The sequence below is a fragment of the Haliaeetus leucocephalus genome, unplaced genomic scaffold (assembly GCF_000737465.1).
Source record: "Haliaeetus leucocephalus isolate CR32 unplaced genomic scaffold, Haliaeetus_leucocephalus-4.0 Scaffold656, whole genome shotgun sequence".
Lineage (NCBI taxonomy): Eukaryota > Metazoa > Chordata > Aves > Accipitriformes > Accipitridae > Haliaeetus > Haliaeetus leucocephalus.
The window spans coordinates 6,802,312-6,818,658 of record NW_010973092.1 but is presented as its reverse complement, the minus strand read 5'-3'; the positions used below and the strand labels follow the sequence as shown (position 1 = coordinate 6,818,658).

Genomic DNA, 16,347 nt, shown 5'->3' with positions numbered 1-16,347 from the left:
GTGACAAGCAGGACTTTCCTCCCCCAAGGGCTGGGGGGAGCGGCAGGGGTGCAGGGGGCCAGGGCCCAGCACGCCTTTTCTTTCTGCCTTCTGTGTCTTTCAGGGAGCCATCCTCACCACCATGCTGGCCACCAGGAACTTCTCCGGTAGGTGCCGTCTCTGGGGCTCATCTCCTTGTCTTACAGGGTGCCCAGGGCAAACCCGCAGGGTCCCTGGAGAGCCAGCTTTGCCTCGGGTGTCACAGGGGGGCTGAGGTTGCAGCCTGGTGCCTTTGGGGATGCGTGGCATCGGGTGGTTGTTTTGGGTGTCACCTGGCACCTTGCTGGCTTGGGATGCAAGGGAAAAGGTGTCTGGCTGAGGCACAGCAGTTCCCAGAGGTTTAGGTTTTTGGGGTTTATATGCGCCCAACCATCTGGCTTGTGCTGGGGTGGGGATGCGGGTGCTGGGGGCTGCCATGTCTCAAGGCAGCTGGCTTTGTGTCCTCCTGGAGATGTTTGTGGCTCAGGGAGAGCATCCTCTGCACCGGGAAAGTGTCAGAAAGGTCCCTGGGTGCCACTGCAGCCATATGGCAGCAGGGTCCCTCGAGTCTCTCCCTGGGCAGGAGGGCTTTAATCCTGCAGGGCCCCCGCTCTTCTCCTGCCTCCCTACATCCCGAGGGCTGCACAGAGGTAGAGGAGCAGGGACAGAGCCCAGCAGCCCAGCCTGTGCCCTGGGAGAGGTCTCGGTGCAGCCACAAGCTCTCTTGCCGCAATGTCCTTGCGGAGAGCTGTCCCCTCTGGGGACACCCCGCTGCCTCGGAGCAAGCCTTGCAGCTGGGATTTCACAGGCAGGGATCAGCAGCGATTCCCAGGCACGGAACCAAAAAGGAGCCGGGTGACTGCAGAGCTCATCCGCTCACCTCCGCAGCACTGGGGATGGCCCCGGCAGAGGTGCTGCAGTGGTGGGACAAGTCAGCCAAGCCCAGCACGCCGGCTGAGCGGGCTGGTGGCAGCCGTTCGGTGTTAGATGGGTGTTTTGGGGTGCTTCGCCGAGGCGCCCCAGGAGTCAGGTGTAGCAGGTGGGCAGGGGGGGAGATGGGGGGCTGCTGGCCCAGCCAGGTGCCGGGGGAGAGGGCCGTGGCCGGGGTTGGTGTCTGCATTTGTCGTGGGGGGATCGTGCTGACACATTTAGCACTTGTGGGCAGCGTGCGGCGCGGCTGGAGGAGTCCAACAGCTGGGGGGATCCGGTGTCAGGCCCCGCGCCGGGAGACGCGGCGGACACGGAGCATCAAAGGGCAGGAAATTCAAAAGCATCTCTCGTAGCTCTGCCCGTCCCACGCACAGCCCAGGGGCTCGCCGGTCCCCCCCTGCCCCGGGAGCGTGGCGGGGCTGATGGGTGATGGGGTCCCGCGTGGGTCTGAGCCCCATCAATCCCACCCTGGTCCGGGGGTGCAGAGGGTTTCGGGGTGGCTTGCGCAGCCCCGGGGGGCTGGGGCAGTACCGGCAGCAGTAGGTGGGCACTGGGGAAGGCGTCTGCTTTTCATCATCGTCAAAATGTGGGCTGCAGCTGTCGGGCCGTCGGGCCGGCAGCACATGATCCCGGCAGCATGGGGCTAAAATTAGAGGGCGGCAGGCGGGCAGCCCATTCCACCGCGCCGCGCCGTCCTCGGTCGCCAGCACCCACCGGCCGGAGCACTGCCTGCTGCCGGACAGCCCCGCCGGCCCCCTCCGAGCCGCTCCGAGGACTCAGCGTGACTTGAGGAGACGGGTCATGCCCCTGGCTGAGAGCTGCTGGGGCAGGACGGGACGGTGCCGGCAAGGTCGCCCCTGAGCTCCCGGGGTTGGCACCGGGGGTTGCCGGAGAGAGGACAAAACCCACCAGCCGGTCCCGCGGGGTCTTGCCGCTCTGCCGCCTGGCACCATGCTGCTGATCCTCGGCCTCCTGGTCTTGGTGCCCTGCCTGGCTCTCCTAACCTCCTTCCTCCTCTCTCCAGGAGGCAAAAGCGGTGGCAACAAGAAGAATGACGGCGTGAAGGTAAGCCCCCCTCTCCCTGCCGCCCTCTCCCGCCTGCCCCTCCGCTGCTGGGGTGGCAGTGGGGGTCTCCGTGCTGTGCCGGCGGTCCCCGTGACACGCTGTGCTTTAAAGGGCAGCTGTTGGCCCGGCTGTCCCGACGCGTCCCCGTGCCACCAGCTTGGCTCCTGCCAAGCGCACAGGAGGCTTTGCAGGGTGGTGAGCGAGGGGAGCAGGCTGGTGCTGGAGGGGGCGCGTGGGGGGAATTCGCTACCGTTTCATCGCCTGCAAAACGTGCTTGCCCCTTGCTGCCCCCAGCGAGGGGGAGAGGCTGGACCAGGAGAGGGGACAGGGGGAGGCAGTTTTGCAGCCCGGAGCCATGGCTTCAGCCTGGCAGCAGCCGTCCGGCAGGATGGACGGCTGCATCTCCTGCTCGCCCCAGCATGCGTCCCACTGGGGCTGGTGGGGCTGGGCTCATCCCCCAGCTCCTGTCCCATCCCCAAGGGTTAGTGTGCTGCTGGGTGGCACATGGGTGCCTTTAATTCTCTCGGCAGCCGTGCTGGCCCCCTGTGCCCAGTGCAGGCAGAGGAAATGAACTTGGTGATGTTTGACAGAGCAAATGGCTTGGTGATGCTCTAAAAAGAAGCTGGTGCTTGGAGGACCTTGTTTCTTGGGCTGCAGAGCCCACAGGTTCACCGGACTCTCCGAGATGGGGCTACAGCTCTTCTCCAGGACAAGGTGCCTCTTGAAGGCAGCAAAATCCTGCTGCCGAGCAACTTCTGACGACACGCAGATGTGTTGGTTAGCAGTGGTTAGCGAGCTCTGTCAAACTCCTCCTGCAGGAAGGAATAGCCCATGTGAGGGTCTTTCTCTCCTTACCTGTTCCCTTCATGAATACAACCAGTCGCTCAGCAGGGGAGAGCTGGTGTGATCACATTCCCCATCACAGGGCAAGGCGCAAGGTGTCAGGCAGAGCTTTGGGGACCTGACTGCAGCACGGCTGCTCTTCTTCCTCTGGCCTGTTCGTAGGGACTCAGCTGTTGGGCTGTGAGGGGCACAGGGTTTTGGAAGAGCAGAGCCCTCAGCTAGCTTCTTCCTTCCTTGGTCCAAATGGGCAGTGGAGCCAGAGGTCTGGGGATGGCTTATTTTTCTCCCGCTCCTTCCAGACCCAGTGCCTGGAACAAGCCTGCAAGGCTTGAGGCCATGCACAACCCTCCAAATCTGGACTCAGCTCCACAAAAGACCATTCTGGCCATGCAGTGTTATTCTGCAACATGAAGCTGATGGCCTGCATTGCTATGAAAGAACATTGCTATGGGCTGTGGTGTCACGTGAATATCACGTGGCTTCCAGGACAGGATTGCTAGTTTTGGACAACAGTGCTGGCACAGAGGGGACAGGTCCCATAGGATTCACAGCAACCGATCTGCCAGCCACTGCTGGCCTGTCCTCTGCTGCTCTGAGGTCCCAGCTGCTTCTGGGAGTCACCTGAGAAGTGACACCATGGGTAGAGCTGACTTGGTATGACTTGCTGGAGCACAGGTGAGAGCAATCAGGAGTTGCATTTTTAAGCTGTAAAAGGAGAGATTGGAGGATGGAGGAGCTTCATCAGGCACAGTCCTGAATCTAATTTTCCAGCTGAAAGGGACAGCCTTGAATTTCATCTCTAGCACTGCAGGGATGGTGTGGTGGTAGAAGACCGTTTGCCAGACCAACTTGCTAAGGATGCTCCCTCTTGGTCTTCAAAATAGGTTTGAGGGCGGACATTATCCTGGGAAGAGGGGCACTTGCTGTTGTAGCAAAACAGCCAGTTTGGGTAAGCAGCCTTCTGGCCCATTGCTGAAATTCAGCAAAGAGGGTCTGGTTTCAGAGCAGGATGAGAGAGGCTGGTTTGTATCCCTAGTCCTCAGCCCTTCGCTGGGGAGCAATGAGTGAGGCTTCACCCTGAGTGCAGTCTACCAGCCAACACTCAGCTCAAGAGGGTGCACAAGCTCTGGAGAATGAGTTTGCTTTTTTATTGCCCCCTTTCCAACAAGTGGAGGCAAGACAGCCTGGCTAGATGGCCAGGGAGGTAGAGGAGGGGAAGACAAAGTAGAGGTGAGCTCATTCCCAACAGGGTGCTTGTGTTGGCCATCTTCAGCATTACCATTCCCACCTCTCGTTCCCCTGCTCAGTGTAGGGGAACTTGCAGTGTAACCCCCTCACGGGGGCAGAGGGAGGCTGGGTGCTCTGGGCAAAGCTTTAACGGCCACTGTGGGCCAGTGGCAGGTGCCAGGGCATTGCTGGATGGCATTCATCTCTTTCCATCTTGCTGGAAAAGTGAGGCAGGAACGTGGAAACCTGCTTTGGGCGGGTGGGAAGGTGGGAAGGGAATGGTCCTGCCTGCTCAGAGCAGGGCTGTAAGTCAGGCCATGCGGTGTGGTTCATTGTCAGAAGAGTTGGGTCCCATTTGGAGAAACCTGCTGGACTGACAGTCCCCATGAGACCAGGCAGCTACCCCTGCTGTCCCTGCCCAAAGCTACGCAGGTAGGCAGCAGGTAGCTGGTGCTGCCCTCCAGCCTGCCCGCACAGCCCTCCAGCACCAGGATGGTGCTAGCCCAGGCTCAGAGGGCTTGAAACTCACCCTACTGAGGAGGTTCCTCCCCTACTAAAAGCATTCAGGGGACCAAAAATCCCCTTTGAGACCTGTTCTGGGGTCTGTGGGAGGTCTCCTGGTCCCAGCAGCTATGATACCTTCACTGCCCTGTGTAGTGTCACATCTTGTCACATTGTAAACTAATGAAATCACTGCCCCATGTCGCATCCTGTCCCGTCCTAAATTAATGAGCTCACTGCCCCGTGTTGCATCCTGTTACTGTATGTCCAGACTTGACGCAGTCACTGCTTTGTGTTGCATTCTGTTGCGTCTGAAATTTCTGCAGTTTACTGCCCCGTCTCATGTGCTTGGGTAGCAGAAGCTGTCAGCCCTTCCTGCAGACAGCCCAACACTTGCAGCTCCGTTTCTCATGAGGTTCCATCCGAAATACCACAGCTCACTCTGCCCTTTAGGACATCTGTTGTTTCGGTGAAGGAGGGGCAAGGATTAACATAGGACCTAGCGAGGGAGGGGAGAGCTGCACCAGCAGAGGGGAAAACTCAGTGACAACGCTGGTGGGAGCCAGTTAGGATGTGAAAGGAGCAATGAGGGGGAATGGATATCAGCAGTTTTTACACTGCAGCCCACCCACGTTCCCTAATGGGTCACTCGATGGACTTTTCCAAGAGATTTGCACTGTGTGTGCTGCTTTTCCCTCTGTGGGGCAGGCAGAACTGGTGCCTTGTTAAATATGTTGGTAAGACACTTTGTTATTTGGCACGGCAGCTTCTGATTCCTGCACACTGGTGTTCCCTGTCACCTGCTGTGATTCATCCCCTGGGAGCTGGAGGTGGAGAAAAGGCATGAGGCCAGCGTGCACATCCCCCTGGCTCCTGGCTAGATTAAAGGTGGAGGCGGGGAGCAGAGCACGGCAAGGAAGGAGAGTCCAGAAGTAGTTTGGGACTGCAGAAAGAAATGTGGCTATGGGGTCGTCCAACCCAAAAGCCTTAAAGCCTGATGGTAGTGGTCAAGGATGGAGATAATATGTGCATGTGTAAGGCCTTCTCTTTGGAGGAGACTTGTCCTGATTTAAAGTACTGGAGCTGCACTCAGCACAGCTTCCCACACCGTGTGCCTGCCTTGTGGGGTCAAGTAGCAGTAGCCATGCTGGCTTTAAACCAGCCAGCTTCTAACTGGTCTAGGTCCAAAGCTAACTGACCATCTCCATACTAGTCAGCAACATGGGCAGATGCACCCAGAACAGCTCCGGAGTCTGTAAATACCAGTACGGCATTCACACCGGGCACAGGGCTGTACAGATGGTGGAGCTGCCTTAGCTTTTCAGCATCCCACTCCTGTTCCTGTGAGCTTGCTGGCCTGGTCACAAAGCCACCAGAGTGGTCATTGACTCCTAGAGGACTCTCTTTTGGACTAGTCAGGTCCTTGGGATGAGCAACGCCAGAGACTGCGGCAGGTCAGGAGAGAAAGGTACCAGCAGGAAGGTGGGGAGGGAGCTGGCATAGCACCACCAGCACTGCAGCCAGCAGCATGTCCCTACAGAAGCACCAGGTTGCCCCCCTGCGCCTTTCGTTTGCCCCTCCACGAGGACCACGAAGGGTGGCTCAGGAGCTGCTGCCTCTCACATGCTGCTCTCTGCCTTTCTCACTCTGTGTCACTTCCTGTTCCATCTCTTCTCCTTGTTTTTCCAGAAAAGAAAGTCCAGTTCCAGCGTTCAGTTAATGGTGAGTGTCCTTCGTCTTCCTCAATGCCGATATTGCTGGGCCTCTCCACATGTTCCAGCTTCCCCCGTTTTTGGAAGTTACCTCGGGGTAGGGAAGAAGGGACACCGGGGTTGGAGGGAACATCCTCAAAGCCGTATCACCCACAAACCCCATTAACAGGGTTGGTGCAGGCACTTGCTGGCCACCAGCTGGTGGGAAGCCAGCCCTGGTTCTTGCTGATGGGTTCTCATGCCGTTTCTCCCAGTTCTCCTGACTCAGGTCTGCAGGCTGCATCGGTCCAAGGAGCCTTGGAGAAACACCTTCCATGCCTCTGCGGGGACTGTATGGTCATGGGACACCTTGCCAACCTACATCGGGGTATTATGGGTAATACATAAGCAAGGCTCTGCTGGGAAGAGCTAGCAGAGCCATTGCTCTAGCTCCGCTAGCAGAGTCGCCTTGATGGGGCTCCTGCAGAGAGACGGGGGGTCAGTACCCCCCTCCCCCCCAAATCTGTGTAGTGCTCAGCTGTTTCTTGAAAGAGCTGTGTCTCAGCCTTCGGTGGTCCATGTGGGTCTTGGAAGCACTCTGTTTTATTGTACATTTCTCTCCCTACTCTGCGGTCAGTGTGGTCTCTCTTACTCCTGCACAGTCCCCTCTTTCTCATCCCAGCTCCTCCTCGCTGTGAATTTGTACATCTCTCTCTTTATCGTACAGTCAACATGGTGTCTTCCACCCCCGCACAGCCCCTCTCCCTGCCCCTCCGGCAATGCTCCTAGGAACCCACCAAACCCCCCCCGGACCTGCCCCGTCTCTATCCCCACAGGTGTCGGTAGGAAAGGCAGCGCCGTTCCTACGAGACCCTCCACAGCCCAGCTCTTGTGCCCTTGGCTACAAGGAGTGGAGGTCAGGGAGGGCTCTGCCAGTGCTGCCCTAGAGCTGTGGTTGAGGACGGGTTGGACCTGCTGGCGTTTTCCTTGGTTTCTGTCCGTTGGCACAGTCGAGCGCTGTGGGGTCGGACTCGGGGGGCTGTCGAACACACGAGCTCCGTCTGGCGTGGGGCGAAGACCCCTCTCACCGTCCCATCTGTCCTTTCTGTTCTTTGCTCAGGAATCGTCAGAGAGCACCAACACCACCATCGAGGATGAAGACACCAAAGGTACCGGCGGGGGCACCCAGGGAGGCGGGCAGGCTGTTCTGGAGGGGTGCCCTGGGGTCCTTAGTCTGGCCACCCCAATGAGATATTGGCTACTGCGAAACCCACCACCATAGAGATGCCTCAGGGCCCTTCAGAAGTTGCTTTAACTCCTTAGGTGGTTTCATTGCTGGGTCGCTGCCATGAGCAGCTGAGGCACTGCTGGTGGGGAGGGGGGGCTCCCAAAACCAGGGATGTTCCCCGACAGCAGGCATCGTTATGGCAGAAATCTGCAGGGATAGCCGACCAGCTGCCCGCTCCTCCAAAATAAATGGCCCTTTGGGAAAAGCCTCCAGGGGAAATCCCTGCCTCCCTCCCGCCTGCCTGCCAGAGCCAGCTTTCTAAGAATAACCCAGGGAATAATTTATTGGTGCTAATTTGTAAAGTCTCTCGACGAAGCAATCTCAGCACAGAGCAAGATGGACTTTGGCCTGACGTGAGAGTTAATGGGACACTTGTTCTCCTGGGGAAGAGCTCCCCGAGAGCGGACGTGGAGGCAGGCAGTGCTCGGGAAGTGGTGGGGATCCCTCTCCTCCTTTCTGAACAACTCTCAGGAACGTGCTCCCTCTCCTTCCAGTAGCCATAATAAAAAAAAAAAAAAAAAAATTAAGTCAAGCATGACGCTGATTTGCATTTGAAGCAGAGCCTCATTAATAAGCCCAGGGTTACCTCTGACAGCTCCTCCTGCATCCTGGGGAGCCAAACCAGCTCTCGCAGCCCAGTCCCTTCCCAGATGAGCTGGCAGCGCCCAGGGTCCCTGACAGCAGCTGCACGGTACCGTGCCCCTCGCAGGGTCCCTCCTTGTGTCTCCTGGGGTGGCTGCCCACATCACCCACCTGTCCTCCTCCCAGCTGAGACCTTCTCCTCCCATCTCAGAGGGAAGTGGGAGCATCCTTGGTCCAGCTTGCCCTGGCTGGCCCCTGCTGTGAGTTCACAGGGTAGAAGGTTCCAGATTGGCAAGGCTTTGCAGCCATGACCAGTCTGTGCCAACTTTTGGGCCGAGGGCAGCTCACCACTCGGTGATTAACCTTTTTGCTCTTTAGGAAAATACAGGGGTTTTTGGGTTTGCCCTGACATTGGAGGTCTTTCCTCTCCAGGGGTGAAGAGCCCTTCCCCACATCTCTCTCCCAAGTCACTCTCCTACTTTTTCCCTGGACAGTTTCCAACATCCCCCAATGTCCTGTGGTCTGTTTCTAATGAGAAAAAGATACCTCACCGATATTGCAACACCAGCACTTCTGGTTTGTTTTCTCCTTTTATTTTCTTTTTCTCTTTAAACCAACAGTACGGAAGCAAGAAATCATTAAAGTCACAGAGCAGCTGATCGAAGCAATAAGCAATGGCGACTTTGAGTCCTACACGTGAGTGTGCCCAGCGCGGGTTTGGGCTGAGGTGGGGGCTCAGCCTCCCGGAGCGGGTGCTCTCACTGTGACAACCCAGCCCGGGAGGTTTTACTGCTGCCCAGGGCAGGGTGACCAGGTTGACCTGGTGGTAGGGCATGGAGACCATCCAAGAGAAGCAGGGGAGATCAGTTTCCAAACCTGCTGCTTCTCTCACACTAAGCTGACCACATCTCTCTGGTCTTATTATCATGGATGAGCCCATTTTCTGGTTTGCAGAAAGATGAATAACTGTAAACGTGATTTATGGTGGAAGAAGGAACATTGCATCCATGGTATCCATTATATCCAGATTGCCACAGGCTGCTTGGAAGCGTAACTGCTTTCTACTCGCTGAGCTGATGCTTTTCAGAGTACACTTCTGTGTCCAAGGCCTGTTTAATTAGCGTGTCTGAGCGAGTGCAGGTCTTCATCCCTGCCTCAGAGAATTGCAGCAGGGCTACTTTGATACAGAGCAGAGAATATGAGTTTTCCCCTGCTGTTTTTCTTTCTTACAAAGAAAACAGCAGTGGTTTGGGAGGTTTAATTGGAGATGGTGACTGATGGAGAATTCACCCTGCCTTGTGGGGTCCCGGCTGTAGTCAGTGGGCTGGAGGCGAGGTGAGGTAGGCTTCATGCAGAGTGCAGGGATGAGGTCAGATTTCTGCTTGAATTACTTGCTAGTGCGGAGGCTCCTTGGTCTCAGGCTGAGGGAGTCATCCCGAGCACGAGCCATTTGGGTTTTGCAGGCTCTCATGCCAGAAACAGTGAGATAACCTCTCCCTTTTCTCTCCCCTTCCCACCTCCCCAGGAAGATGTGTGACCCTGGGATGACTGCCTTCGAGCCTGAGGCTCTGGGCAACCTTGTGGAAGGCCTGGATTTCCACCGATTCTACTTCGAAAACCGTAAGCAGCCCCCTTGCCTCCCGAGGGACCCTTCCCACCACCCATGGGCCTGGCTGTGTCTTGACCTCCATCACCTTGCTGGAGAGAGGAGGGTAAGGGTGGCTTTGGGAGCATCTCTGGCTGATCTGGAAGATCCCAGCAGGAGGTGAATCAAGCCTGTTAGGTCAGCTGGGGCCGTGCTGTATGCAGAGGAGTTGTTTGGTTAGCTGCTTTCTGGGTGGACCCATCCTGAACCCACCTGTGCAGCATTTACTCAGCCCCTCCAAGCAGAGAGCCTATCCCAAGCATCTCCCCTTCCCACATTTGCTGCTGCCCTGGGCGAGAGCCACCCAAACTCCTTCCCCTGCCTGAAGCCACTTGTACTTGTCCCCTCTCCAGTGTGGTCCCGGAACAGCAAGCCCGTGCACACGACGATCCTGAACCCCCACATCCACCTGATGGGAGACGAGTCTGCCTGCATCGCCTACATCCGCATCACACAGTACGTGGACGCGGGAGGGATCCCCCGCACCGCCCAGTCCGAGGAGACCCGCATCTGGCACCGCCGGGATGGCAAATGGCAAATCGTCCACTTCCACAGATCCGGCGCACCCTCTGTCCTACCGCAGTAAGCCCTGTGAGGCTCCAGGGACGGGGTACGGGGGGACAGGGAGGGGACGGTGCGGGCTGCTTGCGGCGTTGAGGCTGTAGAGGGGGTGGGATCCTACCCCGAGGGTCCGCGGTGGGGAGGAGATGGCCGACCGCCGTGAGATCGTGATGGGGAGAGGGATGCTCTGCCAAAGGGATGGTCGAAGCAAACTCCCTCTCTTCTGGGTGTGTGTTTTGCAGCTGAAGCGTGGTCCTGCCCGTGTGGGGTTTGTCACTGACTGACTACCAAGGGGAGACCCTCCCTCCGACATCTTCACCTATGGGACTTTGGCTGTTGGCTCTGCTGCTTGGTTCCCGCTGGAATAACCCCTCGCTTCTCACCGCACACATGCAATGGCCCTGCCGGCGCCGCGCAAGCATCCCATCGAACCCCCCCACCCCGCTGGGGCTGTGGCGCTGGGCCCCCTTCCTCTGCATGAACCATGAAAACAGAAACCATGAACCTAAACCCGAGCATCTGGCCGGTGAGATGACACGTGCCGGGGTAAAGGCCTCCCCCCTCGGCTGTATGGCGTTGGTGGGACCCCCCACTACCTAGCATGTCTCCTGAACTGGGCTCGGACTCTTCATCCGCCTCCATCCCCACCTCTGCTGGGAGCCCCCCCGAGGAAGAGGAGGGCAGGGGGACAGTTTTGAGCCATCTTGTGCTACACCCTCCCTGCGCACCAGTGGATTTTGCTTTGCTGCTATTGAGGTCCCCATCTGTCACCGTGGCTCCCGCCTGCTCCCGACCCAAGCTCCCGCTTCCCGGCAGCCTCGGCCAGGGAACCGCGATTTAAACCTTTTGCAAAGTCCATATTCCACGCGCTCCCCCCCCAACCTGGGTGAGGAGGGCAGCGGTCAGATGGGTGAGTAAAGGCTCTCTGTTTATTTTCCCTTCCCAGGAGCGTAGGCTGGCTCCTGCCCAGGAGAGCGAGTAGGTTTGCGCCCTGGCTCCGGGCGGCTGCCGTGCTGAGAGGGATGCTCTCCCTCCTTCCTCCCTTCTCCCTTTGGAGCAGGGACTGGCGAAGCTGGGAGAAGAGAGGAGGAGAAAGGCGACTGCTCCCTGGCACCACGTCGGCACAGCCGGGAGCCGGGGCTCTCCCAGCCGTGCCGTGGCGGTAGCGTCGCTCCCCGTGCCCTCCTTCCCACCCGACCGGGATCCTTTACCCCAGCACCCACCCCTGCCCCTCGCATGCAGCACCCGGCGCTCCCCCGTGCCCGGCTCCCAGGCTGGGACTGGGACGGCTGAGCTGGCCACCGATTCAGGGTGCAAACCTCCATCGCCCACGTGACTCCTTCCAGCGACGACGAGGAATGCAAGCTTTATAAAGTAACAAAACTCTGCAGAATCTGATCGTGCTTTGAAGAAAACAAACAAGCCTTTAGCTGTCTTCTACTTTGAGCGCATGCCTTTTTATAGGGAAAAGAAAATAACCTACCGTGTATTTCGTAACTTGATTTTGAGTATTTGCTGAAATGGATCTTTATGTAATAACTAGAAACATTCAACTGTTTAGGGCAGGGAGGGTGGGGGGGATTTTCGGGGGTTGCTGTTATTTGTTGCATTTACATTTGGAGAGGGGTTGCGCCGCCATGGTGCTCCTACCAGGGGTCCTGCGGCTGCCAGCCCCCACCCCACGCCGTGGCAGCTCATCCCATCCCGTCCCACAGCACCGGGCTGGCGAAGGCACCCACCTCCCCGGGGCATCCACCTCCAGGGAAACCCCCCTCCCTGGGGTGCCTTCCCGCACCCCACGGGTCCTCCTGCAGGGCAAACCCAGGCGGTGGCTCTTGGGGAGCCACCGAGACATGGCTTTCAGGACAGAAGATGTGGCCGGGAAGGTGAATTTTGGTCTCGCCTCTGCCGTCAGGTAGAGGTCCGAGAGTGGGTATTTTTCCGGCAATTCTTCTGTTTCTTGTTCTCTTTTTTCCGACTGGAACCTCTTTGCTCGTTGACGTGAGACTCCTGCAGCGCTGCTGCCCCGGGGGACTTTCTAGCTGCACTCTCTTCATCTGCATGGCGTTTAACTTTCTAGACGGTGTGTGTGTTGAAAAACAAAGAAATGAACAAAAAAACGCTTGTTTTGGACATAAAAAAAAAAAAAAGGAAATGTTTTCTCCATGTAAATTCTGAGCGTGTATTTTGCCTTTTCTGTGGTTTTGAATGCTTTGCTCTCTGTCGAGGCAGGGATGGCTGCCGTGTGAAATGCAACCGTATCCTTGCAGACTGCAAAAATATTTTCCCACTGGATGGAGGGGAAGAAATCGAAACTGCTGGGGCATGAACAGGCCCTGAGAGGTGTTTCGGTGTGTCCCGCTGTGCCGGCAGTGCGATGGTTGCTGGCAATGTGTGTAGGAGGTGCCTTTTTGGGGGCAAATCACACAGGTGCTCCACGGAGCAAATGTGCATCCCCGTGCCCTGGGTGGACCTGTGATGTTTGACCATGGAGCTGCGTTGGCTTGCAGGAGATGGCCCCAAAGCAGGGAAATCCATGCAAGGAGAGGATTAGCTTTTAAAGTAGAGTTTGGGTGTTTTTACAGATCTGTTTTTCTTCCTGTAGTTACGTAGTGCTGAAGTTTTTTTCATTTTTAAAGGAAGGACTCAGCTCTTTCACAGTTCTCTCTCTCTCCCTCTCCAGAGCTGGCTCTGAAGCCAGCCACAGTGAGTGTCTTATCCACATCTTGATGCCCAGGCTCTCTGGGTGTCAAGAGTATTTTGGGGGATTGGTATGAGATGGATGAGGAAGGAGGAGGTCATGGCAGGGTTCTGCATGGGGGCTATGGGGCAGATGCCATTTCAGCCTGGTTTTGGAGCTGCTGATAGCTGCGGACCTCGGGTGGGCTGTGAGGTTGAAGCTGCTCCAGCAGCTGCTACTGGAGAAAGGACTGGGGCAGGGGGTGCAGTGGGGTTTGCTGAGGATGATGGATGAGACGCTGGGGTAGATACAATCTCCTTTCACTGAGAGCCCACTTTGGGCAATCACTGCTAGGGAAGAACATCTTGGTTTCCAGGAAGGCTTTGAGGTGTCTTCCTGGAGGTGGTTTTTCCTCTTTGAGGTTTCATCTCTCCAGGGACAGGTTCCTCTGGAGGCAGCTGGAGGTCCTTGCAACACCTAAAATGCTCCCAATCCTTTCCAAGGGAAGCAGAGTCTGGGTTTTCAACTCATTCTAGTCTTCCAGTCAAGCTGAAGCCTGACCAAGGAAGACCCAACTTCCCAAACTGCCCACGCTGGCAGCATTAAGCACCTGCACTTTAGGGGTCTGTTCTGCCTGGTTTCTCTTCCCCACCTCGCCCTGCTTCTCCAGAGCAGGTTCCTGTATCCCCAGAGCATCTCTGAGCAAGCACTGATATACAACCACCCTTTCTTTCAGTAGCCATGGTGAACAGCTTCTGTCTCTGTCTTCCTTCACATTTCCTGATTTCTCTTAAACTTGCAGGAAAACTGAAAAAAATAATCATCAACTGCCACCACCTTCTTTGGCTCACAGACCCAGGGATACTGCCATTACATCTGTACTTTTAAGCTGTTGGCACCGTCCCTGGCATATGCTAACTGTCATTGCCCCAACAATCCCACCGTGGTTCTGGGGATGACAAGGTCCAGGGCGTGTTCCTAATAAGCAATATGGACAAGGCCACCTTGTTGGGATGGAGTTTACCACCACAGACCTCCTGTCCCCGTTGGCCTCAAGGCTGGAGATCAGGCTGCGGCACATTTCATTTTCTCGTACAGACAGAGCCTGACTCACCTGGTAGTCTGGCTGTCTGGTTCAAAGCAAACTCAAAAGTCCTCCAAACCGATCATCTCTTCCACCTCTCGCAGACCACAGGGGATATCCGAGTGGAAGCACTTGCTGTGGTGGTCTCGGACTCCCAGCTCCACGGGTGGACTTGGGAGTCGCCTGTTTTCCCTTCAGGGTCCAGCTGCAACATCATCATTTCTCAGGTCTTGCTGGTGCGTCCGCTCTGGAAGAAGAAGATGCCATTCCTGGGCCTCTGTTCTTTGCTAGAGGAGCGGGTGCTCTGCTCCTTGTCACGGCCGGGCACAGCCGGGAGAGCTGTCTTTTCCCCCCACCCCGAGTAAATGCCCCCTCTGCCAGGCACCGAACCCCTGTCTGACTCCAAACCTGCCTCCCCTCCATTTGCCCTCCATGGGTTTATGCCCCCATGGAGCTCCAGAGGTTGGAGCAGGTAGCACCAGCCATCTGGTCCCTCTTTGAGCTCATGGTCTGCTCTGCAGCCCATGGCAGGATCACTGGGGAGGACCAGCAAACAGCAGTGCTGTGTTTGAGAGGGCAGCCATATAGACCCATGGACCAAGAGGTGTCTTTCAGCAGAAGATCCCATAACCGTCTCCTCTGATCATCCCAGGAGCCGGGCTAACCCTTCTTCCCCATCGCAGGACACATCTCATGGTGTACACCACTCTCTTGATGCAACAACCATCCGGCAGGGTAGAGACCTCACCGTTACCGGTTTCCAAAGGTGCAGGTCCCAGCCCATCCGTACCAGACAGGGAAATCCAGATGTGAACAGGCTGTGGGAACATCAGAGGAGGGGCTGGTGGCCCCTCTGCCATCCATCCCCCAAAGGCCACCCACCGGCTCCCTGCCCCTTGGCTGAACGTCCTTGCCACCTGCAGGTTGACAGGGAATGGGAGAGAGGGCGGTGGAGGGGGCTGTATCGAGCGGCTCCTTCCTTCTTTGGGTTGTTGTCCCTTTTTTCTAACTGTTGCACAATTTTAGGGCTTTTGTAACATTTTTTGGACAAGCAGGGAAAATATGTTAACAGTGGTTTAAGAAAAAAATGAGATCTCTTATATATTATATATATATTAAAAATATATATACTTACAGGAAATCTCTATGGAAATATTTATTTAAGATGATCACAAAAAATATATTGTAATTAAAAGTATACCAAGCTTTGTCACGTAACAAAAAATCAGGCCCCGGGGAGGGGTAGCTGCCTGTCCCCTCGTGTCTGTCAGTCCGTACAGTTGCAGCTGAAGCCTTTCTCTTATCTTTTTGTAAGTGCACTCGAACTGTCGAGCAGTGTGACCGTGTTGGATTCAGTGGGAGCTTGATGGGGGGGAGGGATTGATTTTGTTTCCTTTTCCTTTGTTTTTTTGGAACCTGTGGCTATGAACAGAATGATCACTGCTCAAATCGGATGTTCTGTTTGGGGAGGGCGGCGGGGGGACCGGGAGCGGGGTGGGTGTGGGAGGGAGGGCGAGTGTCAGTTTTATTCTTGGTGTTCAAGTGCAATAAATAGCTACTAACTTCTGAGCATGGAAACGGATGATTCTCCGTCACTGCAGTGACTCAGGCCGTCTGCCACCGCCTTGTCCCTCTGTCACCACGCTCCTGTCCTCGAAAGCATCGAGGCTGGGATCAAGCCTTGGCCAGCGGCTGCAGGCAGCAGATGCCTTCCTCCTGCCTGCGGGATGCTGGTACCCTGGGCACTGCCTGCGGGATGCTGGTACCCAGGGCACTGCCTGCGGGATGTTGGTACCCAGGGCACTGCCTGCGGGATGCTGGTACCCTGGGCACTGCCTGCGGGATGCTGGTACCCAGGGCACTGCCTGCGGGATGTTGGTACCCAGGGCACTGCCTGCGGGATGCTGGTACCCTGGGCCCTGCCTGCCCCTGGCCACCAACATCACCGGGGCTTCGGGGGGAGAGCCCGGGGCTTGATGTCCCGTCCCCCCCCCAGACCTGGCTCACCCCAACCTGGCCCTTTCCCAGGGGAGAGGGCTCTGGGGGACCCCATGAGCCGCCCGGGGCTGGCTGGGAGGTGGGAGCCGAGCTGTCCCCCTGGCCCACCGGGCAGCAAGAGGAGTTTGGGTGGGGGGAGCTGGTGCTGCAGGGGCACAGAACCCAACCCCAGCCAAGCCCAGGATGGGTTTGGGGGGGCTCGCAGGGGCAGCTGCCGGGCTTCACCCGTGCAGG

General features: G+C 57.0%; 1 protein-coding gene across 2 annotated transcripts in view; it reads left to right on the top strand.

Annotated features, from left to right (window-relative positions):
• The window catches only part of CAMK2A (calcium/calmodulin-dependent protein kinase II alpha), a 32,150-nt gene extending 21,216 nt beyond the window's left edge, over positions 1-10,934 (top strand). Inside the window, exons 12-19 of one of the 2 annotated variants that reach the window (XM_010578931.1) lie at positions 104-146; positions 1,973-2,013; positions 6,274-6,306; positions 7,396-7,444; positions 8,766-8,841; positions 9,671-9,765; positions 10,144-10,381; positions 10,594-10,934. In XM_010578931.1, coding sequence (XP_010577233.1) covers positions 104-146; positions 1,973-2,013; positions 6,274-6,306; positions 7,396-7,444; positions 8,766-8,841; positions 9,671-9,765; positions 10,144-10,376 — 570 coding nt within the window. In that variant the 3' untranslated portion in view covers positions 10,377-10,381; positions 10,594-10,934. The remainder of the gene's footprint in view (positions 1-103; positions 147-1,972; positions 2,014-6,273; positions 6,307-7,395; positions 7,445-8,765; positions 8,842-9,670; positions 9,766-10,143; positions 10,382-10,593) is intronic. The other variant, XM_010578932.1, reaches the window with a different exon arrangement.
• Positions 10,935-16,347: the final 5,413 nt, after the last annotated feature.